This window comes from Lipophrys pholis (assembly GCF_963383615.2).
Source record: "Lipophrys pholis genome assembly, chromosome: 12".
In the NCBI taxonomy this organism is placed as follows: Eukaryota; Metazoa; Chordata; class Actinopteri; order Blenniiformes; family Blenniidae; genus Lipophrys; species Lipophrys pholis.
Window position 1 is genome coordinate 723,197 of NC_137641.1, and position 27,310 is coordinate 750,506.

General features: G+C 44.3%; 1 protein-coding gene across 1 annotated transcript in view; it reads right to left on the minus strand.

Annotated features, from left to right (window-relative positions):
* The window catches only part of atp8b1 (ATPase phospholipid transporting 8B1), a 95,002-nt gene that overhangs the window by 1,785 nt on the left and 65,907 nt on the right, over positions 1 to 27,310 (minus strand). Inside the window, exons 14-29 of the mRNA XM_080477493.1 lie at positions 24,814 to 24,937; positions 17,424 to 17,467; positions 17,183 to 17,339; positions 16,668 to 16,856; positions 16,355 to 16,467; positions 16,074 to 16,238; positions 15,829 to 15,940; positions 15,640 to 15,715; positions 14,769 to 14,901; positions 14,308 to 14,436; positions 14,070 to 14,226; positions 13,441 to 13,664; positions 13,132 to 13,215; positions 12,700 to 12,945; positions 10,463 to 10,601; positions 847 to 977 (exon numbers count right to left, since the gene is read on the minus strand). Coding sequence (XP_080333619.1) covers positions 847 to 977; positions 10,463 to 10,601; positions 12,700 to 12,945; positions 13,132 to 13,215; positions 13,441 to 13,664; positions 14,070 to 14,226; positions 14,308 to 14,436; positions 14,769 to 14,901; positions 15,640 to 15,715; positions 15,829 to 15,940; positions 16,074 to 16,238; positions 16,355 to 16,467; positions 16,668 to 16,856; positions 17,183 to 17,339; positions 17,424 to 17,467; positions 24,814 to 24,937 — 2,223 coding nt within the window. The remainder of the gene's footprint in view (positions 1 to 846; positions 978 to 10,462; positions 10,602 to 12,699; positions 12,946 to 13,131; positions 13,216 to 13,440; positions 13,665 to 14,069; positions 14,227 to 14,307; positions 14,437 to 14,768; positions 14,902 to 15,639; positions 15,716 to 15,828; positions 15,941 to 16,073; positions 16,239 to 16,354; positions 16,468 to 16,667; positions 16,857 to 17,182; positions 17,340 to 17,423; positions 17,468 to 24,813; positions 24,938 to 27,310) is intronic.

Below are 27,310 nucleotides of genomic sequence, written 5' to 3' on the forward strand. Positions count from 1 at the left end.
TATGAAAATATATGAATGAAAGTATATGAAAATACACTTCACTACTAAGGTAGTGGTAAAGGGCCAGTTACTGTCACTGTTGTGTATTAAGGCAAATTGCTGACGGTGCGCGGGCCGCGGGTGCATACACCATTGTGTCTATGTTCTACGTGTTGCATGCATGTGCATTGGTCCACGCATCCCTGTCAGTCAGAGCACTGTGTTTGGTTTGGCATGCACAGTCAGCATGCACAGTCAGCATGCACAGTCAGCATGCACAGGTCACGCTATCACACAATGTGGTCCGCAGAGGGGTCGGCGTAGGCCCTAGCGCACAGTGGCAGATGACGATTTTGACGCCGCGTGTACTCTGCGCACACGCGGGCAAGGAAAGCATGGGGGGGCCTGTAGAGGGAAGTGGTGAGTCATTATCTTTTTTTCTTCTTTATCGAATTGAGCAAGAGCTTCATCATTTGTTGTGTTTACTATTCAATCTCACATTTTGTGATTGGACTAACAGACTCAACTTAACCAGCTATTGCTAGCTCTTTAGCTTTCGAACAATTAATTCAGGATCAAAACTTTAAGGAACGGCCAGTTCTCATGCTCTAGAAAGTTTCTCTTTCTGGTTTTTCTATCAAGAGATGATAAGTCCTTGGTCATAGTATCCCCGATTAGATCATCTTTGTTTTGCAATCTCGTCAAAGGATAACTGAGACGTGTTAACATTATAAATATAACTGCTGGTAGTGTAAATCTATAAGGAACCAAACGCCTTTTCTTTTTCTGGCTCCAGCATCCTATCATCAGTCAATGAGGAAATCACCCCCCCCCCCCCAGAGGTTCTGACCAGCTCAGAGATCTCACCTTGTCTCCTACAGAGGGCCAGATGGTTTTGTGGAGGAACTGGATGCAGATGACCGGCAGCAGGCTGATGCCCACAGTCAGGATGATGGTTAACCACAAGTAGGGCTGACGCAGAGCGTTCGATGCAGCTCCTACAAACACACAAAATACAGGAATGTTCAAATGAGGATGGCAGCTGCTTCACATACTGGATGTTTATTACAGGGACCGTGCATATTAATATACATTGCTGCAAAATATGGCAGAATTAGCATAATGGCTATTCTTCCTCTGTAGTCCCTGTACAGTTGTTGTGTGTCGTCCTAAAGGGAGAAAATTACAGTTATACGCGGAACACAATGCGATAAAATACAACACAGTAAAAATATTTGTTAAAAGAAACCAGAAACCAAACATGACAGACGTCACAATAAAACTGGTACAAACCAACAATAACAGAGTCGAGTCAGACGAGGAGACGGGGGACGAGTTAGGAGACGAGGGACCAGAGACCAGCAGAGACCAGCAGAGACCAGCAGGGACCAGCAGGGACCAGAGACCAGCAGGGACCAGAGACCACCAGAGACCACCAGAGACCAGCAGAGACCAGCAGAGACCAGAGACCAGCAGGGACCAGAGACCAGCAGAGACCAGCAGAGACCAGCAGGGACCAGCAGAGACCAGCAGAGGGCAGCAGAGACCAGAGACCAGAAGAGACCAGAGACCAGCAGGGGGCAGCAAGAGGTGATCATGTCAGTGATGACAGCTCTGATTTTCAATGAGCCATTTTTTTTTAAACTGTATTTTAAATGAATAATATGTATTGATATTTCTAATTGCTATGGGGGTGGGGTTCCATTCGTGAGCAGCTCGGACAGAAAAGCTGGTTTGACCAAAGAGGCTTTGTCTTAGAGGGACGATGCAGTCGCCTCTCGCTGCTCCCCTTGTTCTCCTGAGTTCTGATGTTCCAGGGGTAATGAACGTTCTGAGTGGGGGTGATGACAAACCATGTATTATTTTAAGGATGAGAATATTTGACCAAGTTTTCCCAACTGAGTAAATGATGCTTTTTTAATACAGGACAGTGACGAAGGTCTCCTGGTTGTAAGAACAGGATAAACAAAAGGAGGGTTCATTTCTGAATTCTACCAACGGATGGAGACTCTGCACCTCTTTGTCTGTTCATCCTGGCAGTTACAGCCAGGAGTCATTTCCAGGGAGTCTTTGAGAAGTCAAACAATGTCAGATTCCTTACAAAAAAGGAGAAAATATCAGGAAAAAAAACGATAAAAAGATAACAGAGGTTGAAAGAAAGAAAGACACTTATTACAAAAAACCCATAAATGACATGTTTATCCATCCTCACAAAGTGAACAACATAACTCGAAGATTCCAGAGGAAAGTTTTTGTGCTGGCATCCTGCTGCCCAGCTCCTCCAGTGAGCGCCGCTAGCTGATGCTACCATTAGCATCTCGTACGTGCTAGCTAGTGACACTAACGCGTGTTAGCATGCTACCTGGCTAGCACAATAGCTCATGATGCTAATCAGCGACAGCGTCAGTTTGGAGGAGAATGCAGTTCTGTTTCATAATAAAGCAGCTTCTTGCTGTGGGACCCTACAATAGTAACGCACAGCAACCTTAATCTGATTACTGGTTTGGATTAGATTACTCATTACTCAAAACAGTGGTCATATGAGAGTAACGTAAGAAACGTTTTGGACCGAATTCCATTAAGATTAACTGAGGCGACTAGGGATGAGTAGAGTAATCGCATCCAAGAAATAAAGTTAGCACTAAAGCAAAATCTGTTGAGGGTGTAGAACATGGAGTGCCTGGTTCGAATCTGTGGGGGGAGTGTAAATAATAGAGTGCCTGGGGGGCGTGGCTTGACCGCGATGGAGTAAGCCGTGTTTTTTGAGCTGCGGTCGAGCCTCTACTAAACGCGATATAGTATTTCTATGTATACAGCAACTACCACTTTGTTAATATAACTGCAAAGAAGACTTCCTCAGTGGGGGCGGGCAAATGGCGACTAATTTGCAGAAATATAAGTATTCTGGCCCGGCCAGCACGAGGCCAAGCAACTCCTCAGACCAGAGTGTTTCCAGGAGTCCAGGTGAGAAGACCCCACCCCCAGCGGATACCGGAGAGCTTAAAGTCAGAAATCCTTCTCTCACTTAAAGCGGATATTTCAGCGGTGATAAAGTCTGACCTGAAAAATGCCCTCGCTGAAGATTTAGATTTTCTTAGGAGCGAGCTGAAAGCAGTGAAAACGGAGATAATCAACAACACCGCTGGGCTGAAACCGAGATCGACCAAATGACGGTGAACATCAGAGAGGTTGAGGGGGGGCTCCCAACATGGTCGGAGGAAGTCGCCACTCTCCAGAATACAGTAAGTGATATGAAGATAGAAACTCCAAGATAAGTGTGAGGACATGGAAGGGAGAATGAGGAGGTGCAATATAAGAATCATCGGCATCCCGGAAACACCTGACTCCAGCGCCACAGCGACGGTGTCGGAGCTGCTAACGGAGGTGCTGCAGCTGGACAAAGAGCCGCTCGTCGAGCGTTCACACCGGACCCGCGGAGATCGGTTGGAAAACCGCGCGCCATCGCTAAACTTCACTACTACCAAGACTGCGCCGAGGTCCTGCGCCGCGCTCGCATCCGCCGGCCATTATGTTTTAAAGGAGAACTGCTCACCATCTTCCCTGACGACACTCCGGCAGTGGCCAAGGCTCGGGCCGCGTTCACGGAGCTGACTAAGCTCCTTCGCCACCGACAGGGAGTCCGGTACGGAATCACTCAGAATCACTTCCAAAGGAGAGGCCGGGGAGTTTGCGGATCCGAGCAAGGCCAGGACGTATGTGAAGACGAGCATAATTCTAGGTATGGAGGCTGGACAGTGCCCCTGAGGTTTAAAATGTTTAGGAGTGCCTGTTCTGACCTGCTTGTTCTGTGATACCGAGTGAGTCTAATTCCTGGAACGGCATTTCACACATGTACAACTTCTCTTTGTTCTTTTTTTTCCCTACAAGAAAACTTCAGTTCATATTTTCATTGGGGGGGAGCTAACTGGACCATTTTACAAAACAAAATCATTCCATTGCACCTTTTTCTTTAAATATATTTGTTACTGTACTTTACAGTCCTTGGGTTTCATGTGTGATGCATATTTCCTTGCATACACTCTATGGCCAACATGAGTAACTTAAGAGGATGCAGCCACCCTGTTAACTTTATAAGTTTGAACGTCAAATCCATGAATCATCCAGTAAAGAGGAAAAAAGTCCTTTCACACCTAAAACAGCTGGACACAGGCATATTCTTTCTGCAGGAGACGCATATAAGCTCAGGAGACAGTACTCGGCTTCTTAGAGGATGGGCTGGTCAGGTGTACCAATCCAATTTCCACTCAAAGATTCGAGGTGTTGCTATTTTGATGAATAAAACTACTCAATTCACAGTATCAGATGTACAGAAAGATAGCTCTGGGCGATACGTCATTGTTGTGGGAAACCTATACACACTTCCAGTTATTTTAGTGTGCATCTATGCCCCAAACTGGGATGATCCCAAATTCTTTACAAACCTTTTCTCTCGTTTACCAGATATGACAACACACTACCTGATACTTGGTGGTGACACCAACTGTACACTTTCTTCCAACATGGATCGGAGTGTTTCCAGGAGGGCATCCCTGTCAAAATCAGCTCACTCTATTCAGCACTTCCTAAAAAAACTATGGCGTGACAGATGTCTGGCGATTTCACAACCCCACTACCAGAGCATATTCCTACTTTTCCTCTGTCCATAGGACATATTCACCTATTAACTACCTCTTCGTAGACAAAAGGATCCTTCAAACACTAAAAGACTGCCAATATGGAGCCATAGTCATCTCTGATCACGGCCCAGTCATTATGAAAATGCAGTTTCCAAATACACACATCAGATGTCGTCTGTGGCGACTTAACCCTTTACTTCTTTCAGACTAAGAGTTCACCGCTTTTATATCAGCTGAAATTAAAATGTTTCTCGACATTAATCAAACACCAGGAATGTCACCTTCTATGGGAATCACTAAGGCATATCTAAGGGGCCAAATAATCTCATACTGTGCAAATAAAAAAAGAGTAAACACTGAACGTCTTAAAAAATCAAGAGATGAAATATTAGAATTGGCAGCCCCCGGCTAGCTCAGTTGGTAGAGCATCTCAAGGTAGAGGGTTCATGTCCCACGCCGGGCGCCACCTTCCTGTGGGCTCTCCACCTTCCTGTGGGCTCTCCACCTTCCTGTGGGCTCTCCACCTTCCTGTGGGCTCTCCACCTTCCTGTGGGCTCTCCACCTTCCTGTGGGCTCTCCACCTTCCTGTGGGCTCTCCACCTGCAGGAAGGTTCTTAATGGTGCAATGTGATCTGGGTGACGGTGCTCAGACTGACACCACCACCACCCGGGGAGGGAGAAGATGGATGGATGGATGGATGGATGGATGGATGGATGGATGGATGGATGGATGGAAGGGTTAATTCAGACTACAAAGATCTCTTTAAGGCCAATTACCAAACTCTGCTATTAAATGTGAAGCAAAACCTCGAACAGTGGGACCCTCCACCTCTCTCCCTCGGGGGCAGAATCAACACAATTAAGATGAATGTACTCCCTAAGTTTCTTTATTTCAGTGTCTCCCCATCTTCCTGACAAAGTCTTTCTTCCACAGCCTAAACAGCCAGATATCATCCTTCATATGGCATAAAAAACCACCAAGAATCAACATGAATATATTACAGAGCTCAACTGGAGGTATGGCACTTCCAAACTTTATGTACTACTACTGGGCTGCCAATATAAGAGTATTGTTATATTGGGTGAAGAATGATGGCATTGATGTCAATGACCCTGAATGGGCGGTGCTAGAGAAAACTTCCATTGGTTCTACTTCATCAGTACCTTTATTATGTTCCAAGTTACCACTAAATCAGCCTCGCTCATCCTTTACCTCAAATCCAGTTGTCATTCATTCGCTCAAAATCTGGTATCAGTTTCGGTCTTTTGACCTCATTGACCTTGTTGACCATTGATCATGTTCAGCACCAATATTAAGAAACCATTTGTTTGCCCCATCAATGATGGATGAGGCATTTGATATTTGGTCAAGAAGAGGAATAAGAGCATTATCTAACCTCTACATTGAGAACAGGTTTGCTTCATTTGAACAACTATCACAGAAATGTAACCTCCCCAAGTCCCGTTTCTTCAGGTTCCTACAAACTACAGATTCTGTGGCCTCTAACTTTGCTCAATTTCCATTACGTCCACCTGAAACTCGACTAGAAACAATTCTCAAATGTAATGTCCACACAAAACAAGTAAGTAGAATGTATATATTACTAAATACATCTAATGTGGATAATCTGGACTCTCTCCAATGCAGATGGGAAACAGATCTAAATGAAAAAATAAAACAAAGAATTTACTCCTCCTCAATAGGCCTGAGACATGCTGTGGTTCAATTTAAACTAGTCCACTGTCTTCACTGGACCAAAGAAAGACTAACTAGGTTTAATAAAGAGATTGATCCTACATGTGACCGTTGCAAACCAGCGTCAGCCACATTACTACACATGTTCTGGCTATGCCCAAAGACCTACAGTTTCTGGAGGTGTATTTTTGAGACGTTCTTTATAATATGTGGAATAACAGTAGATCCTCCTCCAATGATCTACTGTTTGGTGTGGCCCCGGGGGCCAGGCCTCACCCTGGGGGCTTTAGAAATATGATGGCCTGTTGCACCCTGCTAGCCAGGAGACTTATTCTATTTAAATGGACGGATGCCCGGCCTCCAACATATGGCCAATGGATTAGAGAAGTCATGCGTCATATTCATTTAGAAAAAATTAGATATACCATTAGGGGGTCCACCAGAAAATTCTATATTACCTGGCAGCCATTTATCCCTTTTGTAGAAAACATGGCAGCCGCTAATATTGAAACATAACCCAAGTGACTACGTACCTGTTATTTCTAACTTTATATTTTCGCGCTTGTTGTCAAAATGTTTAAAAATTTGCTTAGTAAGCTTACAGATGGTCCAGTAACTGTGGGTGGGGGGGAGTTTGATGTAAAAGTTCTGTGTTTATATTATTTTGTTATATTTGAAAATAAAAAGACGTTCAAAAAAAGGAGTGCCTCCCGGGTATGAAGCCAGACTGGTCCTGATGTATAAGATCTCATCTCATCTCTGGAGGCGAGTGGCAAAAACCTGAGCCATTATTTTGAAGTCCACATTAAGCAAAGATATCAGCCTCTAGCTGTCACACAACAGTGGATCTTTATCTTTCTTTAATAAAAATGAGACTGAGGCTTCAGTCAGAGTCGGTGGAGGTTTGCCTTTCTGGAAAGCTTGGTTAAATATTCTAACTAGGATTAGGCTCAGCGAGACAGAGAATGATTTGTAGAATTGTGTAGCACCCGTCTGGACCAGGAGATTGACCAGAGTGAAGTGATCTGATGGCTTCTGTCCCTTCAGCTGCGGTGAGAGGTACACCCAGGGCTTTGAGGTGGTTAAAGTCAATTGAGGGAATGTGAAATCATCCAGTGGGTTATTGCGATCCCAGTCCTGTGGAGAGGACTCAGAAGACAGATCTCTCCCGTGGACAACTTTATATGAGGGATTTCTCTGGCTGTGTTCATTGCGTGAGCTTGATATGCAAATAATTTACCTGCTTTGTCTCCCTGCTAAGAGAAATAATGTCTGGTGAAGCAGCTGCTGTTTAACTTCACAGGATGATAAAGAGTCATATGGAAGGCCGCTGTTCACAGTGTTTTTGCAAACTGGGGGTCGAGGTTTTGGATCTTAGTTGAAATTTCTGTCAGTTTAGTTTGTTGTGATTTCTTGAGATGGGAAACGAAGGAGATCATTTGACCGAAGAAATAGGCTTTAAAGGTTTCCCAAACTCTATCAAACCCGATGCCTGGTGCGTTGTTAATCTCAAAGAAGAATTTAATTTGAGAAGCTAGGAAGGATTTAAAGCTGGCTTCTGAGCGCAGCTGAGAACTGAATTTCCAGTGTTTGGAGGCGGTTTGCAGTTAGAAAACTTCATATCAACAGAGGTTGGTGCATGAACTGAAATTACTATACTATGGTATTCACTGGAGAGTACATTGTGTAACAATTTTTCATCTAATAGAAAAAAAATTGATACGTGGGGAACAAGCGATGGGCTTTTGAGAAGAAACCAAATGATTGAAGAGATGGGAACCTGGCCCTCCAGGGGGCCCTGGCCCTCCAGGGGGCCCTCACACCGAGCTGAGAGGTATGAAGGTGGAAATCCCTGGCAGATATCCATGCTCATTCATTTCCTTGATGACCTGTCAAGGTTTATGTCTTGGACTAAATTAAAGTCCCCGCCAATGATGACCTAATAGTTAATTAGATTAAGTATAGATGAAAAGAATTTGGATATGAATTTATCATCATCCTACGTTGGAGCAGAGAGTGAGGCCAGGATCACCGGAATTCTCTCATTTGCCTGCAACCATGACAAATCGACTATTAGGGTCAAGTACTGATTGTGTCCAGTTCAAAGGCAGCATCTCTACATGAAGAATAGCCGGGCGGCTTTCGTTAGTTAGTGGTCCTTTCAGAATACCTTGAATGGAAGAAGTGTGGCGTCCGTGCTTTCTGGATACCTGACACTTCAGAGGTGCAGAGGAAGCAGACGTCCCCCCTGAGATGTACTGAGATTGTTGGCTTTAGTGACTTCATTTACTCTCTTGGTGTTCAAGAAATGAAGCGGATGAGTAGAGACTCATTCATATGTTGAACTTTCACTGACATACCTGAGCGGAGCAAGACGGAGGTAGGAATTGGGCAGAGCAAGAAAGAAGGGGTGGGGGTGTGACATACACCCATTCAAACATTCACTCAAGACAAAAATCTACAGAAACTCCGTCCCTAAGGGAACACTAAACATTTGCATCTTTTTAGATGCAGCACTTCCCCACCTGAAACGCCTCTTTCTCCCAATATACGGTTCAAACAAAGTGCAGAGGTGAAGCCCCGGGTGGAGGGCCAGACTGCTCTGGAAGCAGCTCTGGAAGCAGCAATGAGAGTGGCTTTACCACTCCGTCTGCCCAGCTTCATATGTTATGCCATATAGCAGAAAGTAATTCTAATATTCAGTGGTACTTTTGTCAGTTCTGAATAAATATAGAATAATGGATGCATAAATTCTGGATTATCACAATTTAATTAAATATGTTAAATAGCGGTCATATATCGGACAGTAAATTATTACTCTTCATTTATATGCATATGAACACACACAAATATGTGGGCACATACATTAAATATATATGTTATGAAGCTAAATATTTCTGAATTTATAATGAGTAACAATAGCAATGATACTTTAAGAAAGCAAAAACCACTGCATCCATAGCTGGCTGCAAAGACAGTAGGTTGTAGGTTGAATTCTGAGGCACCATCTGCAGAACTAAGGCTAACCTTGTGTTGTCTTTTCGCGTGGCGTCCTTTCTTGATCTCAAGGAAGCCATTATGCTGGCCAAGTGTTCGGGTTTTTACGAGTTGTACACCGTTGATGAGGGAATGAGAGGAGACCACATTTCCTCCTCACCCATACGGGGAGTCCTATCCATCAAATGCAACCTTTTTGAAACGCCGCCACTGTTCCTATGCTTTGAGCCATGACTCATCACATGCTGGCCTTTCCAACCCAAACCCGTTTCAGTCCGGGCATCGCTGTAAGTATCCTGCAAAAAGAGCACATCGATTTTTTTCTGTCTAATTATCCCTCTTTTTGGCATTTCTACCCCCGTTCATATTTAGAGAGGCTCTCGTCAAAGCCATCATAGGAAGAGCATGTATCTACCTCCCCCGCTGCCTCAGGAGGGTCCACAACGTCCTCAGGGACTCCCCACACCCCGGTCATCACCTCTTTGAACTGCTGCCACTGCAGTAGACATGCTATCACTTTAGGGTCCAGCTTTCCACATTCAAAACGTCCAGAGTTCGCATACACCATACAAATACCTACCTCATGTTTTACACGGAACAACACAGTGTCTGAGTCGCAGATTCTTCAACCATGAACACCCGTCACCGCAGAGACGGGACATCTTTGTGTCCTTACAGCCAAGACCAACGGTACGGAAACCACACCCAAACTTACCGAGCCTCGTTTGGGACAAAGGGAGGGACAATGGGAGGGACAATGGACACGGTGATCTGAGTGGACCAGCAAGGGGGATGAACTCATTTTTGATCACAACTCCGCTTTCAATTAGCTCAGCCACATACTTTGGGTTGTAAAAGAAAAGCACCACTGCCTTGTTCATTCGGGAAATGTAGGTGATCTTCTTATATCCTACCTTCTCCCCACCCACTAGAGGCACGCAAGAAAGCAAGAGGGCAGACAGGAAGAAAAGTATTTCAACTAAATGAAAAAATAAGAAAAGATGAGAGAAGTGTTCGGTGAGAATTTAGCAGGTTTTTTCTGTAGTTCTGAAATGGTGAGTTAAGACCAGGACCATTCTTTTTAGTAGAAACCAAACACACAGACAAAGTCTGACTGATAGAGCTGGACAGGATGTGATCTGAGCTGACTGACCAGTGAAGGTGAACACTGAAGGCAGGAGGACATGGATTCCTGCGCTGTGGATGTCAAACATGATCCCAAAGTAGATGGCGATGCTGCCCAAAACCGCAAAGCAGTTGACGAAGGTCCAGTACGACGTTTCCAGAGAGATCTGATCAACCAGAGGTGAAGGACATAACACATTAAAAAACAACATCCATACATCCACATACAGTTGAATTCTGCAGTCGTTAAAAGAAGCTCAATAGCTGTGGTTACATGGACAGAAACTAATCACATTAAATGCCAACCCGATGAAATGTGCGTCTGTGGCAGAGAGGTGATTAAGCCCTGATGGGAATGAGGTGTGCTGCCTCACCTCTCTGCCCATAAAGGAGGAGCCGCCCAGACACTGAGGCTACGTCCAAACAGTCCCTCCTGTCTCCTCCTCTGTCCACTTCTCCTTCACCCCGGAAGTCTTTAGTGTGGCGGCCATGATGAGGACTGTCTGAGTTCTCAATGAGCAAAGGAAAGGAGGCTCGTTGCTTCCTTTAGAACCTCCTTTAGCCTAGGAACCACTGATGCTTCCTATATAACCTCCTTTAGCCTAGGAACCACTGATGTTTCCTTTACCTAGGAACCACTGATGGTTCCTTTAGAACCTCCTTTAGCCTAGGAACCACTGATACTTCCTTTAGAACCTCCTTTAGCCTAGGAACCACTGATGCTTCCTTTAGAACCTCCTTTAGCCTAGGAACCACTGATGCTTCCTTTAGAACCTCCTTTAGCCTAGGAACCACTGATGTTTCCTTTAGCCTAGGAACCACTGATGGTTCCTTTAGAACCTCCTTTAGCCAAGGAACCACTGATGCTTCCTTTACCAAAGAAGACCAGCTCATGATCCCCCACAATTCCTTGCGTTGACAACATTTAAAGGAACCCGCTTATCGGAGCGTTCAGGGAAACTCAGGATGACTGGTAACTTACATGATCTGCTCCTTTTTCAAAGCAATAATCTGCCTAGAACCACTTTAAATCATCTAGAACCCAGATTAACTTTTTGTAGTTCATTTTCAGAAACTTGTAGTTCTTTCCCCACCATGGCAGACGTCACTAACTAGAGCCGCCGTCGCTTTATTATGACGTCACTAAGTGAAAGTCTGACTGCCTCACCACCGTGATCTCCTTTACTAACTCCTTTAGGAAGCCTCCTAACTCCTTTCCTTAACTCCTTTAGGAAGTCTCCTAACTCCTTTCACTAACTCCTTTAGGAAGCCTCCTAACACCTTTCACTAACTCCTTTAGGAAGCCTCCTAACTCCTTTACTAACTCCTTTAGGAAGCCTCCTAACACCTTTCACTAACTCCTTTAGGAAGCCTCCTAACACCTTTCACTAACTCCTTTAGGAAGCCTCCTAACACCTTTCCTTAACTCCTTTAGGAAGCCTCCTAACACCTTTCACTAACTCCTTTAGGAAGCCTCCTAACACCTTTCACTAACTCCTTTAGGAAGCCTCCTAACTCCTTTCACTAACTCCTTTAGGAAGCCTCCTAACACCTTTCCTTATCTCCTTTAGGAAGCCTCCTAACACCTTTCCTTAACTCCTTTAGGAAGCCTCCTAACACCTTTCCTTATCTCCTTTAGGAAGCCTCCTAACACCTTTCCTTAACCCCGTGATGTCATCCAGAGGTTAGGGTAAAGTCCATAGATAAGGAGATAGGAGGGACAGTACGGACGTCCCTACAGGGTGACAGGCAGGAGTGAACACACAGAGTCACAGAAGAGCCTGAAAGAGGCAGTGGGGTCTGGTGTGTGTTTTGAGTTTGGTTTTGGCTTATTAAATAAAAGAATGGTTGATTGACGTCCTGACTTTGTGCCTCTGTGGGGGAACAACTGCCACAGCGCCACATACACCCTTCAATCTGATCATACTACCCAATTCAAAATAGGATTGATCGGAGGACGTGTTGTAGTTCAGGTTTTGATTTGATTATAGTCCATGTAGGTTTACGACACAATATTCGGATTATTTTATTCAGTGTTCATGTAAACGGGTCAATCTGATCCTATAATTCGAAATAATTTAATTTGATTAACAAAAAAGTGACCATGTAAACGCAGCTATTGCCTGAAAAAAGATATAAAACTTCCATATTTCACATCTTTGAGGCAATAACAAAGTATAATTTCACTACAAAGTACATTTAGTCTCAATCAGACTGAATAAAAACTCATGATAGTGAAATGTCAGGTTGAGCAGAACGTCTGACCTGCAAGTTGACGGCAAAAATCAAGGACGAGGCGGTGACCACTGCGAAGGACTGGTAGTCTGAAGGCGCCTCTCCATCCTGCCCCATGGTTCGCAGGAAAGCTCCGTAGGGGATGAAGAAGATGATGAGCGAGACGAAGATGCCATGGAACAAGCTGGTGAAGAAGTTCTTGTAGTTGAACAACAAGCCTTGCTGCCCGGGCAGGTAGAGCTTTGGGAACTTCAGGCTCAGTCGGTCATTAACGTCCTTCAGGAGGAAGAAGAACGTCTCTTAGAAAATAAATCGTCTTGAGGGCTAATAAGACCATATGATCTGACTTTGTATTTGAAAAGTCACGTTTGTTAAAAGAAACTTCATGTTTTGTCTCATTATCTCATTAGCAATGTAGACTTTTGAAACGAATGTCTACTCCATGTTTAAGAGTGTCATTACCTGGTCCAGAAGTCCAACCAGCAGAATGGGCAAGCTGCTGTAGCAGAGATTGTAGAGAGTGATGAACATGTCTTCAAAGACAACCTGGAGGAAGAGGACAGTGTTCAGCATGACTCAGCTGAAATAGGCAACACATCTCACTGCTGAGCACTTTCAAATGCAATCACTGTGTGGATACAATTATATATATATATATATATATATATATATATATAGAACTGTCCTCTGTGACTAATATGTAGTTGTTAAGAAGCAATGACATTACATTAAGGCAGGGATTTACTGCGTTCACAGAAAACAAGTGCTGACCTGTGATGAGTATCCATTGAAGAAGGAGTACCAGAAATGGACCAGAGTGAAGGCAAAGTTCTTGAAGAAGAAGAAACGCAGGAACTTGCACATGCGGATGTAAGACCAGCGTCCGTGTACCAGCAGGAGGCGCTGCAGGTAGCGGAACTGAGCGAAGGCATAGTCGCTGGACATGACGGCCTGCATTCCCTCCTGACCACTGATACCCACTCCAATGTCTGCAGCTAGTTGGACAAAGGAGGATGGACAGAGGGGGACAGACAGAGGAAGACAGATGAGGACGGTCAGACGGGTATGAACAGAGGAGGACAGAGGAGGATGGAAAGAGGGGGATGACAGAGGAGGACAGGCGGGGAAGGACAGAGGAGGACAGACATAGGGGGATAGACAGAGGAGGACAGGCGGGGAAGGACAGAGGAGGACAGACAGAGGGGGATAGACAGAGGAGGACAGGCGGGGAAGGACAGAGGAGGACAGACAGAGGGGGATAGACAGAGGAGGACAGGCGGGAAGGACAGAGGGGACAGACAAGCGGGTAAGGACAGAGGGGGACGGACAGAGATCAGAGTTAATACAATGAAACATGGAACTGCTCAGTAAACTTGAGGACTGTGGCTTGAGGTCCTTACTCTTGATCATGTTGACGTCATTGGCTCCGTCTCCAATGGACAGCGTCACAGCTTTCTTGTACTTCTTCACCAGACTCACCACGTTCGCTTTTTGTTTGGGTGTAACGCGACAGCAGATGACTGCCTCGCACTCACAGGCCATGTCAACAAAGTCGATCTGTGGAAAAAGACACTCCTGAAGCCAGACGTTTTCCTTCGTGTATCCACGACCCTTCATGTGAACACTTGCCAACATTACCTGTCTCATCTCTTTCTCCCACTCGTTCAGGGGCTGTCCATCCTGGGGGTTGCTTGGAGGTGGTCTTCTTCCCAGACGACGAAGACGGAGGCGACGGCGTTTCTTCTTCTTCTCATAAAGAATCTCATTCTAAAGAAATGCGGCAAGAAAACATCAGCATGAAAACATCAATGCAGGAGTGAGTCAAAAAAACGATCTAAAAAGATAATGGTCACTCAGGAGTGTGTCAGCTCCTGCTTTGAATACGTTTCCATGATCGTACCAATGCTGGTAAAGCTTGTATGTGATTGGACCTTTGTCCTGGGGAGGTCCTGCGGGCCATTGTAATGACTAGCATATGGGCAAAAAGCCCCATTGATTTACTTTCTGGCAGTTTTTGAATTATCTAGATAACAAATGGCTTCGAGGTTCTGATTATGCTGAACAGGAACATCCCAGTTAATATTGGGACTGACACTCACCAGCCATCCTCCAGTGATGACCAGGGCGTTCTTGCCGGGCTCGGGGAAGAACGGCTCCTCTGGTTTCTTCTTCGTGTGTCTGAATGTTGGGAGAATGTTTCTCCTGGTGGCCTGTCGGATCCTCAGCTTCTCACTGTAGATGGAGACACATCATTACAAACGACTTACTGTCGCTTGTGAAAGAGACTAAATGAGGGGCGAGGGATGAAATCACTGCAGACTCTGAAAGTCCTCCATTATCAGAGGAGTCTTTCTGTAAGATAAAACACACACACCTATTCCAATCAGTGCTGACGTCCTAAATGTAATGGTGAATGGACTTCAGATGGAGTGCTTGTTTACACACTTACCCACATTCTCTCCCTCAGTAAACAACTGATTTATGTACTATGAAATGAAACTAGAAGGTATTACCAAAGGAAAGCACAATAAAGCAGCAGAAAAGTAGAAATGAGGCCCTTCCAGATGTCTCCACTGGAGTACATGACGGTGTGAGCCTATATTTGAGTGTAATGCATGTTGAGGTTGCACTTTATGAATCATGATTATTTATTGCTGCTCACATTGTGCTTTATTTGCATGGTTCCTAAAGTTTTCTGATTTTGGATACAACATGTTGAGATGTAGAATAAGTGAAAAAACAAATACTAAATGTTTGCATTGTACTTGAGAAAAGTTATAGTATATTTTAGCACTTTTCATCAGCTGGATAATACTCCTCCAAGTCCTGAGTGAAAAGCTGAGGATACTGAGGACACGTCACCTGTCCATCACTGGACTAAACGTCTTTGATAAACAATGTCTCATTCAGGAGCTGGATCGTAAAAGGTTAACTATTTGATTGTCCACCAGAGACTTGAGGTTGACTTACTTGACGTCCTCTCCGTAGTGAATGTGCATGTGGTCTGTCAGGAGCGAGCAGGAGTAGCCAATGTTTTCTGCCGTTTCTGAGGATATTTCATAAGAAGAGAAAGAAACATGAGCTCTGGATCAGCAGAGGCATTCTGCTGAACTCCTGGCCCTCTCCACTAAATCCCACATGCAGTCGTCTCTGTAGTACCTTTCTTATCTCCAGTCAGGACCCAGATCTTGATGTCAGCCTTGGCCAGTTTGGCGATGGTCTCTGGTACACCGTCCTGGAGTTTGTCCTCAATAGCAGTGGCTCCAATCAGCTAATTATAGAAAGACGACTCTTTAGACTGAACATAGTTTAATTACCAAGAGTTCTTGAATTCTGTTAGAGCTCGGATGCTTTTAGTTATGTAATAAAATGGACTTTAAATGTTTTATCCATCTTCTACTAACCAGCAGGTTGTTCTCGATCTGTTCGTACACACGGTCCAGAGCGGCGTCTCGATCCACCATGGCCACCTGGGCGTCTTTGTGTGTCCTGGACCAGGCTTCATACTCGTCCCTGCTGATGTCTTTGTAACACAAGCAAAGTGTCCGCAGGGTCTCATTGGCAAAGGCCTGCCAAGCAGAAATACAGAAACTCGTTTCTATTTCACAGGCAGACGATCCAATGGCAGCAGCATTAGGTGGAGGAATACACTGAACACAAATAAGAAGGAAGAAGGTGAACTCACATCCAGAGCCGTCTGTGTGCTCTCCTTATATCTAGAGTTTGCAGAGAGTCGCTCGTAGACAACAGTGTCTGCTCCTTTACAGTACAGACGAATACGACCATCAGGAAACTTCACTGGAGGAGAAATGACAGGATGAGGAGTGAAGGATGAAGAATGGAGGATGAGGAGTGAAATGGCACATTTCCACACTTGAAAATATACTGCAGCTTTAGTGTGTGTGTGTGTGTGTGTGTGTGTGTGTGTGTGTGTGTGTGTGTGTGTGTGTGTGTGTGTGTGTGTGTGTGTGTGTGTGTGTGTGTGTGTGTGTGCGTACAGATGATGGACATGCGCTTGCGGTCCGAGTTGAAGTCAAGCAGTGCCAACATCTCGTAAGTTGTTTCCTGCTCCATCTCCCTGATGGTGATGGTGTCCTGTGTGCGGGACAGAAAGACATAGCCAAAGTTTCTGGCTGCCGTCACCAGAGCGCCCTCGTCAGGAGACGCTGCCTGGTACACCAGATCGCCTGACAGAGAAGCAGGAAACTCGTTTCAAAAGTGATGGATGGATTCGTTTCACAGAGAATGCACTGAACTGCTCCGAATGCTCTCATGGTGGAAAAGCCAGCCAGCATTAGCACCAGTGGATGTTCAGGATTTAGTGAATTAAAACACCTTTTAAACCAGCTGCTGCCTACCTGGAATCTTTTTCACCACATTAGTCTAAATATTACAAATGAGTAATAAAGGATAATGACAGCATCTTTATCGCCCCATGCAGGGTAGCTTGGGTTATCTGCCCTTCAATGGGACTGCTTTCTTATCTCAAACGCTGGTGAACTGCAGTATTCACCATCTTTGTTTTCCACCATGACCGTGTGGCAGAGGGACAGCAGTTTGAAGAACTCGTTGGCTTCTTTATCCTTCTTGGATCGGACGTTTGCTACCAGCAGATGATCCATGAAGGGGAACTTTTTGTCGGCGTAGCGGTTCCAGCTCCAGTCCACCAGCTGATGAAACCAGGAAAGTTTTTTTTAAAGATTCCATTCATTCCAGAAGTCTCTTTTCAAACTGAAATCATTCATGTATCTCACCCTTCCTCGGTCCAGAGACACTCCCTCTGCTGTGGTTGGGTCACCTGTGTTGGAAGAGAGACCACGTGGAATGAAAACCTGCAGAAGTGTTGACGAGAAGCTAAACCAGAACCAGTCTAGGAGTTCTGGTTACACAAATCAATAATATGTCTCCACTAGTTCCGAGCCCGCAGCTTGAATTGTATTACACACAGTAAATTAGTCAGATGTGCTTTGTGCTGCATCTTTCTGCAGCCTTTACCCTGTTGGCTCTGCGTTTCTTATAGATGACCACTGGACGATTCTTCTCCTTGCAATGATGCAGGTTGCTACAAAACAGATTCTTTGCTTATTATGAACCAAAAGTAAAAACGTTCTATCGAGTAAGCAGTACATGTGACTACTGTGGGGCAATAATAGGATCAACTGTCATTGTGGCGGCAAAGAGAAGATGAAATTCCAATGAAAACTCCTCACATCAGTACACTAATACAAATATTGACACTGTACTTCATGAGAGCTGTGGGAAGTGATGCTCTATGGGGAACAGCAGCAGTTCATATTTCGGTACTGAGGCCTCAAAAACTTGATTTCATTGAAAAGAGTAAAGCAGATGAAGCTGAATGAACTCCATGAAAGTAGATAAAGTAATCTTTCATTAGGTAAATCTTGTGTTGTGGTCGTTATTGAAGGATCCACATTGTAGTTTCTACTTAATGCTCTGTAGATGAAAGATCGAAGGCTTTTGTTCCAAAGCATTTCCACATATGGGAGCTAGATGATAGATGGAGAGTTTATTCATCCCCTCCAGGAAATCCGCAGTTTCACAGTCATTGGCCTCAGCTTTTACTTTTCATTTCTTTGGAGGAGTTTAACAGCCGCATGGCAGAGGCAGGAAAGGTTTCCTCAGTTTGTCAGTGGAGCATGACAAGAACAGCAAGCTATCACTGAAACGGCTCCTTTGCTTGGAGATTGCACTTTACAGTGGACGCAGTGGGTTGTTCATGACAGGACCCTGTCCAGCGCCCGTCACTCAGCCACAGTGTCAGACTGTCCAGTTCTGTGCCCACCACAGAGCCGGCCTTTCTCACCATTTTATCGGCATTTTGGGAGGGGTCATAGCTCAGTTGGTAGAGGGGTCGTCCATTTATCATTCATCATTGCAATGTCCCGCAGAAACGGCCCCGTTAGCTTTTGTTCGGGACAACATAAGCGAGACGATGACCAAAGCAATGACAGAACTGGAAAACAAGATTTCGAAACAGCTATCGGAGTTCCAGTTTAAGTTTCAACTGGATGTAAAGAACCAGCTTGGTGAGATGAGAGCAGACATTAACCGGAGGATGGAGGAGGCCGCGGGGAAAATAGAGACTGTGTCACGCCGAATGGACGAGGCCGAGGGGCGCATTGAAGAGGTGGAATCACTCGGCACGGAGGTTGATGAGGCTCTAAAGGAGCTGCGCCTGACTCAGCTCGAATTGAAATCAAAGATAACAGAGCTCGAAGGACACTCCCGCCGCAACAACATCCGAATTTAGGGTATTAAAGAAGGCGCCGAGGGGACCTCTATGGCCCATTTCATTGAAAACCTTATAAAAACGGAGCTGAATGAGAGCGCCGTAATGAATGACCTGGGTATTGAGCGTGCACACCGTGCGCTTGGACCTAAACCTGCAGACACGGCCCCTCCCAGATCCACTATTGTAAGATTTCTGAAATATTCAACAAAAGAAAAGATCATCAGTGCAGCGTGGAAAAAGCCCATTACGGTGGAAGGGAAGCGGATATTCTTTGACCATGACTATGCGACCGGAGTGATGGAAAAACGTAAAGCATACCTGCCAATCAAGAAGGCTTTGAAGGCGGCGGGCATCAGATTTCACACACCGATGACCCGGATGCGTGTATTCCTGGAGTCGGGGACGGTCACTTACGAGAGCGCAGACCAGGCCGCTCAGGATTTAAAATGCAAAGGCTTCACGATACCGCCGGGAAATGAGGGCAACCCGAGAGGAACGACGAGGCCAAACCCCCGGTGGGAGAAGGTGAAGGACGGGCGGCGCAGAGACAGAGGAGAGGACCGACACCGGACCAAGGAGTCACTCCGTGGATTTACCTGCCCCGCTGAAACGGACCCAACTGGCGTCTAAAGAACCTCATCCCACTTCTATTAAAGTAGATATTTCGGGGTGAGTCCCTGAGTGTAGCGCTATGTATGCCGGGACGCCAACGGTAAGCTGAACTCATTGAAGCTGACTTCTATTTTAGTAATAAGTACCGGTTGTTGTTGTTTTTTATATTACTTTATTTTTTTTAGTTACCCTCGAGGGCCCCGCCACACAGCAGCGGGACTAACCCCCCACACAAGAGGTGCAGGGAGCACCTCCATGTTGGAAGACCAAACAATGTTCTATGATGGTTTATTTTGTTCTTTCTGTGCTTTGTTTGTTGTACATAGTTATTTTCCTTCGTTTCTGGGGATCATAAATGCATACATAAGAGAACTTCCATTCATAAATGCATAACAAAGAGTTTAAAGTTGTCACCCTTAATGTGAACGGCCTGACGAGTCCTATTAAGAGAAGTAAAATTATATCCAAAGTTAAAAAGGAAAAGGCACAAATTATATTTCTGCAAGAAACTCATCTAACTAATCATGAACATGAAAAAATACAGAATATGGGTTTTAGACATACCTATTATTCATCATTTAAAACTGGACGAAAAGGGGTGTGGCTATTCTATTGCCCAACTCTGTTCAATTTGAGCTTTTGTCAGAAACTAAAGACAGATTTGTTATAGTGAAAGGAAGATTAGAAGACAAGGAGGTGACCTTGTTAAATGTATATGCCCCCCCAGACGGTAAAAGGTCATTCTATAAAAAAATACTGGATTTTATTGCATTTCAAACCGCAGGAGTCATGATCTGTGCAGGAGACTTTAATGTAATTTTAAATCAAAAACTTGATATGTCTAGTACGAAAAGGAGAATGACCTGTACTGAAAGATGGATTAAAAAGGGAGTCCAGGATATAGGTCTCATGGATGTCTGGAGAGACTTTCATAATCAAGATAGAGAATACACATACTATTCAAGCAGACATAATGCTTATTCAAGGATTGATTATTTATTTATGCATGCCTCTGAGAGACACAGAATAAAGGAATGTAATATTAGTCAAAGGGATCTATCAGATCACTCCTCTGTCTACTTAAAATTACATCTTGACAGCAGGCTTAAAACAACAACTTGGAGACTGAACTTAAGTACGCTAAACAACCCTGAATTCAAGGAAAAAATCAAGAGCGAGATAAAAACATACTTAGCAGATAACGATAATGGAAATGTGAATCCAGTGATATTGTGGGATGCAGCAAAAGCTGTCTTAAGGGGTAAAATTATATCAGAATCCGTTTTTCTTAAAAAAGAAAAAGCCAGAAAACTCATGGACCTGCAAAAAAACCTTTTGGATCTTGAACACAGTAAAAACAAGGACCCACAACTACTGTTACAAATTAGACCTATAAAACAAGAAATTGACAAGATATATTGTGAGGAAATAGAGAAAAAGCTCAGATTTACAAAACAACGACACTACGAGGCTCTAAAGCCACAAGGAGACCTGCTTGGAGGTTCAGAAAGTACAGTTTACAAAATTAGGGACCCCATATCCAAAAAGACCACATATAAACTACAAGGAATTAAAAAGGCATTTGAGAAGTTTTATGAAAATCTCTACACTCAACCAACACGATTTGATGTATACAAAGTTGAAAAATTTCTGGATCAGTTAGACCTGCCCTGTCTCGGTAAAATTCATAATGATAAGTTAATTAAGGAAATATCAGTTGATGAAATTAGCAAAGCCTTAAACCATGTAAATCTCCAGGGACGGATGGATTTCCAGGGGAATGGTATAAATCACTAAAAGAGGACTTATTGCCAATACTGCATAAGAGCTTCAACCATACTTTGAAGGAGGGAATCCTTCCCCCGTCATGGAGGGAGGCGAATATTTCAATTATACCAAAAGAGGGAAAAGACCGACAAGAATGTGGGGCATACAGACCGATCAGTGTCCTGAACCAGGATTATAAATTATATGCTGCTATTTTAACTAAAAGAATGGAGGAAATGATGCCCTTATTGATAGATGAGGACCAAACAGGCTTCATCCAAGGCAGGCAGACCCAGGACAATGTCAGAAGAACCCTCCACATCATTGAACATATAGAAAACAGGACATTTGGGGCTATCCTGCTCAGCTTAGATGCAGAAAAAGCATTTGACTCTGTGGGATGGGATTTTCTTTATAAAGTTATGGAAAAATTTGGCTTTCATGAGAAATTCATAAATAACATTAAAACATTATACACACACCCAATAGCCAGGGTAAAAGTTAATGGGGACCTTTCCGATAAAATAAGCCTGCGTCGAGGTTGCCGCCAGGGTTGTCCAGCTAGCCCAGGACTCTTTAACTTGTTTATTGAACCGCTTTCACAAGCCATAAGACAGGATCCAATATTAGAAGGGATTGTTATAAAAGACACAGAATATAAGATATGTCTGTACGCAGACGATGTTCTTATTAGTCTAAAGAATCCTGTGTTGGGAATCCCTAAATTAATGCATCTTTTGCAGATGTATGGAGCAATGTCTGGCTACACTCTAAATATTAACCAAACACAGGCCTTAGTGTTCAGTTTCACACCACCATTGGAACTAAAAAATGAATATAAATTTAACTGGGAATCAACATCTATCAATTATTTGGGGATTAAATTAACAAAAGACATATCTCAATTGTACAATAAAAACTACAACCTGATCTCTACACAAATCAGAGATGATTTTGACAGGTGGACTCCTCTACCCCGAGATATTGGGAGCAGAATAATGACAGTAAAAATGAACATCTTGGCCAGACTGCTCTATCTGTTTCAGTCTCTCCCCGTGCACATTCCTGATAAACAATTTAGAGAATGGGATAAGGTGATATCCCGATTCATCTGGAATGGAAAACATCCTCGTGTGAGATATAAAACTCTGCAGCTGCCAAAAAGCAAAGGGGGGTGGCCTTACCAACCCTTAAAGATTACTATCTAGCAGCACAGATAACAAAGGGGGGGTGGCCTTACCAACCCTTAAAGATTACTATCTAGCAGCACAGATAACAAAGGGGGGTGGCCTTACCAACCCTTAAAGATTACTATCTAGCGGCACAGATAAAACCACTGATGCTTTGGTGCAACCAAGAATATGTGGCAAAATGGAAAACCATGGGACTCTCTCTGTTAGATACACCGTTACAGAGTCTCCTAGGATGCCCATTGGTTGCTAAGCAACATGATTCACATAGATACACCGTTACAGAGTCTCCTAGGATGCCCACTGGTTGCTAAGCAACATGATTCACATAGATACACCGTTACAGAGTCTCCTAGGATGCCCATTGGTTGCTAAGCAACATGATACACAGAGCCAATGGACGAGATTTTCACTTGACACCTGGGCCAGCTTAGTAAAACAACTTAATATGCAGAACGAAATCCGGGTATTAATATGGCCTATTTACGAGCCAGAATTTAGACTGGCCACTCAAACAGTGGGAGCAACAGGGAGTTACTACATTATGTCTTCTGCTCAATGATTTGGAATTCCCAGATTTTAAATCTATGTCAGAGAAATATGATCTTAGCCGACAGGATTTTTATAGGTACCTTCAACTCGGACATTATTTTAACAAAAATATTAAGGGATCTTTACCTACAAATATGACGGGTATCACACAAATGTTCGTTAGGGCCTATAAAACCAAATTGTTCAAAAAGATTATCGGAGAACTGTACGGATATGTAAATGAACTAAGAGGCCACTCAACAAATTATGTGAGGGAAAAATGGGAGAAGGAATCGGGACTTTCCATTGGTCAGGAGGATTGGACGAATATGATCAGGACTCAAATCTCAACCTCAGCTTCACAATGGTGGAGAGATTTCTTATGGAAAAACTTGATCAGGTTTTTCATAACCCCAAAACAAAACTCTAGACTGCCCAATGCACAATCTAACTGCTGGAGAGAATGTGGTAACCACATGGCAGACCATACACATACTGTATATGTTGGGCCTGCCCAGTTATTAGACCCTTTTGGGATGACATCCATAATACAGTTACACATTTTGTGGGGAACAATTTTGAACCCTGAGCTCCTTCTGCATACGCTTGAGCTCCTGCTGGTCTGTAAAGGCCTTCTTTTGATACGGACGGCCCCCGATGTCAGTTGTGATCCAGTGCTTCTGTTTCCATGCAGAAGTTGATGTAGTCTGTGGCACAGTTAAGAGCCGTCCTGCAGTACATCCCAGTGTGTTGTTTCAAAGCAGTCGCTTTCGTGTCACTGTATACAGATGTATAACATCTTTGACATTTGCATACAGTAGGTCAATTGTCCTTGTTTCCCTTGGTGTTGCAATCCACATACTGGGTGAAAGCAGGAAGTGCTGAGTCAACTATTTCCATGATTGAAGTCACCAGATATTAACAGAATAGCCTCCGGGCAACAGCAGAGTGGATGATGTCACACGCTTCCTCCGTGTTGGCATGAGGTGGAATATAAGCGCATGTACGTGTCACTAAAACCACAATTACTATCTTTTCAGAGTCCAGATGTGGCCCGAGACAACTGCTTGTTGCCTTGCTGATGTTAATGAGTATGTGTGTTCCTCTGTTTGGCGCTCACATTTCGGTGAGTTTCAGATTAGACTGGATGCGAGGATTGTCTGAGGGGTTCCTTCAATCAAAATGATTCCTCACTATTTAATGTGAAATTTCACGTCTTCAAGATTAATCTCTCTGAAACATTAACTCTAGATCAAGACAGGAAAGAGATCGGTTGTGGCTTTTAACCAGTAGATTTAAAAAATAAAGTTTACCTACTGTTCCTCGGTACAACAGACAAGGTCAAAAGAATTTTTGACTTTGGATCAGTTTTTTGGCTTCACCAATGCTGAGTTTTTTCATCACATTAATTAGAATTTAGATGGCAGAATCTCTGATTAATTCTTCAATTCCCTTTGATTAATTTCCTAATTTCCTGATGGTCTCAGCATTTGTAGTAAATATACCTGTATTTATCTCGTGAAAAGAGGTCAAACATGTGACATTGAATAAAGATTTCTGATCAATTGAATGAAAAATTGCATTTAGGATTTTATAAAGCTCAATTTACACAAACAAATAATTATTAAAGTAATATTACTGTTTTTAGCAGTGTAAAAACACACTATATATGTTTCAATATGAAATCAATGACCCTTTATTGTGCCCACTTAAGGTCCCTGACAGTCAGATCAGTACTTCTAACTTTGGAGGGTGAATAACTTCGTACAGACGAAGTTACATCTTCAGTACCGTAGCTGCGTCCAGCGATGGTGCACTTCTTGAACTGCATGATGTTCTGCGTCAGAGTGCCAGTCTTATCAGAGAAAATGTACTGGATCTGACCCAGCTGCTCATTCAGGGTGGTGGTTCGAGCCTGAGGAGAAGGAGGAGAAACACCACCGGTCACACAGCTGACTCCCATCTGCTTCCCACCTTCACAGATTAGATGAAATAATCAAGATATTTAGACAAAAAAAATATATAAATCTGTCATCTTTGACAGGTTCTTAATATACTTGTAACATAAAGCCAATTACTTAATTCTGAGTTTGCATGTTATGACCAGTAAACTCTCCAATGCTGTCATTTGTGGAATACTTTCCCCCAAACTGTTTGTATTTGTCATGGAACAAAAAATCTTTTGCTTTGAATGGAGAGACGTACGAGGTGCTGGGAGGTAGCCACTAACAGGGTTCAAACGACCTCCTCTTGTGTGAGGCTTAGCCTCAAACAACTTAAAGTACTACACAGGGCTCATCTCAGGTCGTATACTCAGCTGTTCAGGATATCTGTAACAGGAAGAACATATAACGGAGGTTTTAGGGAGTGTTATTTCATCTATGTCCAGAGTTACATGCTTATTGGGAGGGATCCATCAAAACCATCTCTACAGTAATCACCTCAGGGCGCTATCTTTGAATTCTCGGCAGAAACAAATAATTGCTTTTACATCTCTCATTGCTCGACACACAATACTATTACAGTGGAACTCGTCCATAAGTCCATCCTTTTCCAGATGCCTTAGGGAGATCATGTCTTTCCTCAAATTGGGAAAAATAAAGTACACTGTTAGGGAAGAACTGCCCCAGGGAGGAATTCTTTCAAACATGGTAATCCTTTATTTCCCACTTTAATGCCTCCTGAGTAATCACATTATAGCTATAGTTTAGATAGAACAGCTTAGGTTTGATCCTGAACCGCTGCTTTCTACTCTTCATACATAGTGAGGAAGTGTGTGTGTGTGTGTGTGCGTGCGTGCGTGCGTGCGTGCGTGCGTGCGTGCGTGCGTGCGTGCGTGCGTGCGTGGTTTGAAGGTGAGGGTGAGATGACGGGGCTCGTGACACATTTATGTTGTGCTCAGTGATCATATAGTAAAGTTAATGTTTGTTTTGAATTACAATTCGTTTCTAAGGTTAATTGTATATTTTGAACACTGTTCATTTCACAATGTTTAATGTATATTTGTATGCAAGAGTAAATAATATACAATATCCCTTTTCTCTGTTGCTGTACGAAAGTATCTTAAAGTGTATAAGGATGTTGGTGTGATCACTATTTTTGTCTATATTTGGATGTTCTAAATAAAAGTATTGACAAACACCAATTTTTTATAAAAAAATTTTTTAAAAGGTGGAAGGTGGAGAAGAGGAGTGTGGGGTTATGTTTGTAGAAAGTCCTGAAAGACTGTTTGACTGTTCCATTGTAGGACTTGAGAATGTCCCGGAACATTTCACAGTGAATGGTGAGTTTGGATTTTCTCCTCCTCCGCTCAGCAATCCTGCACTTTCTTTCTTTCTCCATGGTGCTGGTGCTTTGGCTTTATTTAGGTTTCTTGTGATAATTGGGGCCACCAGGTCTAGTGTTGTCTTTAGTTTCCTGTTCAGATGGTCAACAATAAGACCACATGGAGCCGGTCAAACCTCAGCAGGGACATTCTGGATAGAACATGTTCAGCCACCTCACAAGTTATATAGCGTTTCCTCGCCGTTCGGACCGGCGCCTCCTGCTGGTTAAGACTGGTGACATTAAAAAACAAACAAAAGTGGTGGGACACAGCCAGGTCAACACCAGAGGACACACCGATGGTCAGTCCATAAGACATGACCAAGACCAGGGTGAGACCTCTGCTGGGAGTGGGCTGTGTGACATGTTAAAAATCCACCTGGTCCCCAATAACTAAATACACCATGTAGCCCTGTGGGGGGGCGGTGGCTTCACCCCGGGGCTCTGGGGGCCGTCAGTGGTTGGGGCGTTGTGGCTTGGGTGGTTGGCGGCTCTGCGGGCTCAGGGGGGTCCTAGCGTCTATGCTGGGGGGCTGCGGCCTGGCCTGGGGAGTCCTGGGGGATCTGTGTGGGGAGGGCTCTGCTCTGGGCTGGGGGTGCTCCCGCTGGGGTGGGGTGGGCGTGCTGGGGGTCGGGCCCCGGCTGGGCCGTCGGGCTGGGGGGGGCGGGGGGGCGTTGGGGCCTGGGGGTGGCGTGCCTCCCCCTTTCTGGTGGGGGTGCCCGCTGCGACACCGAGGGTGGGTCCTCCCTCTGTCACCCTCCCCCAGTGGGGCGGGCTGGCCCCTGCAGCTGCGCTCCGGGACTGCCTCGCTCCCGGATCTGGGGGAGCGGGGGACAGTGGGGCTCCGGGTTCTGAATGGACAGCTAAATGAGAGAGACCTCCAGGGCCTGATGTATGGGAGGTGTATGTATGTGCGTGCGTGCGTGCGGGGGGGGCTTCCGTAACCACTGGCTTCCAGCCGGGC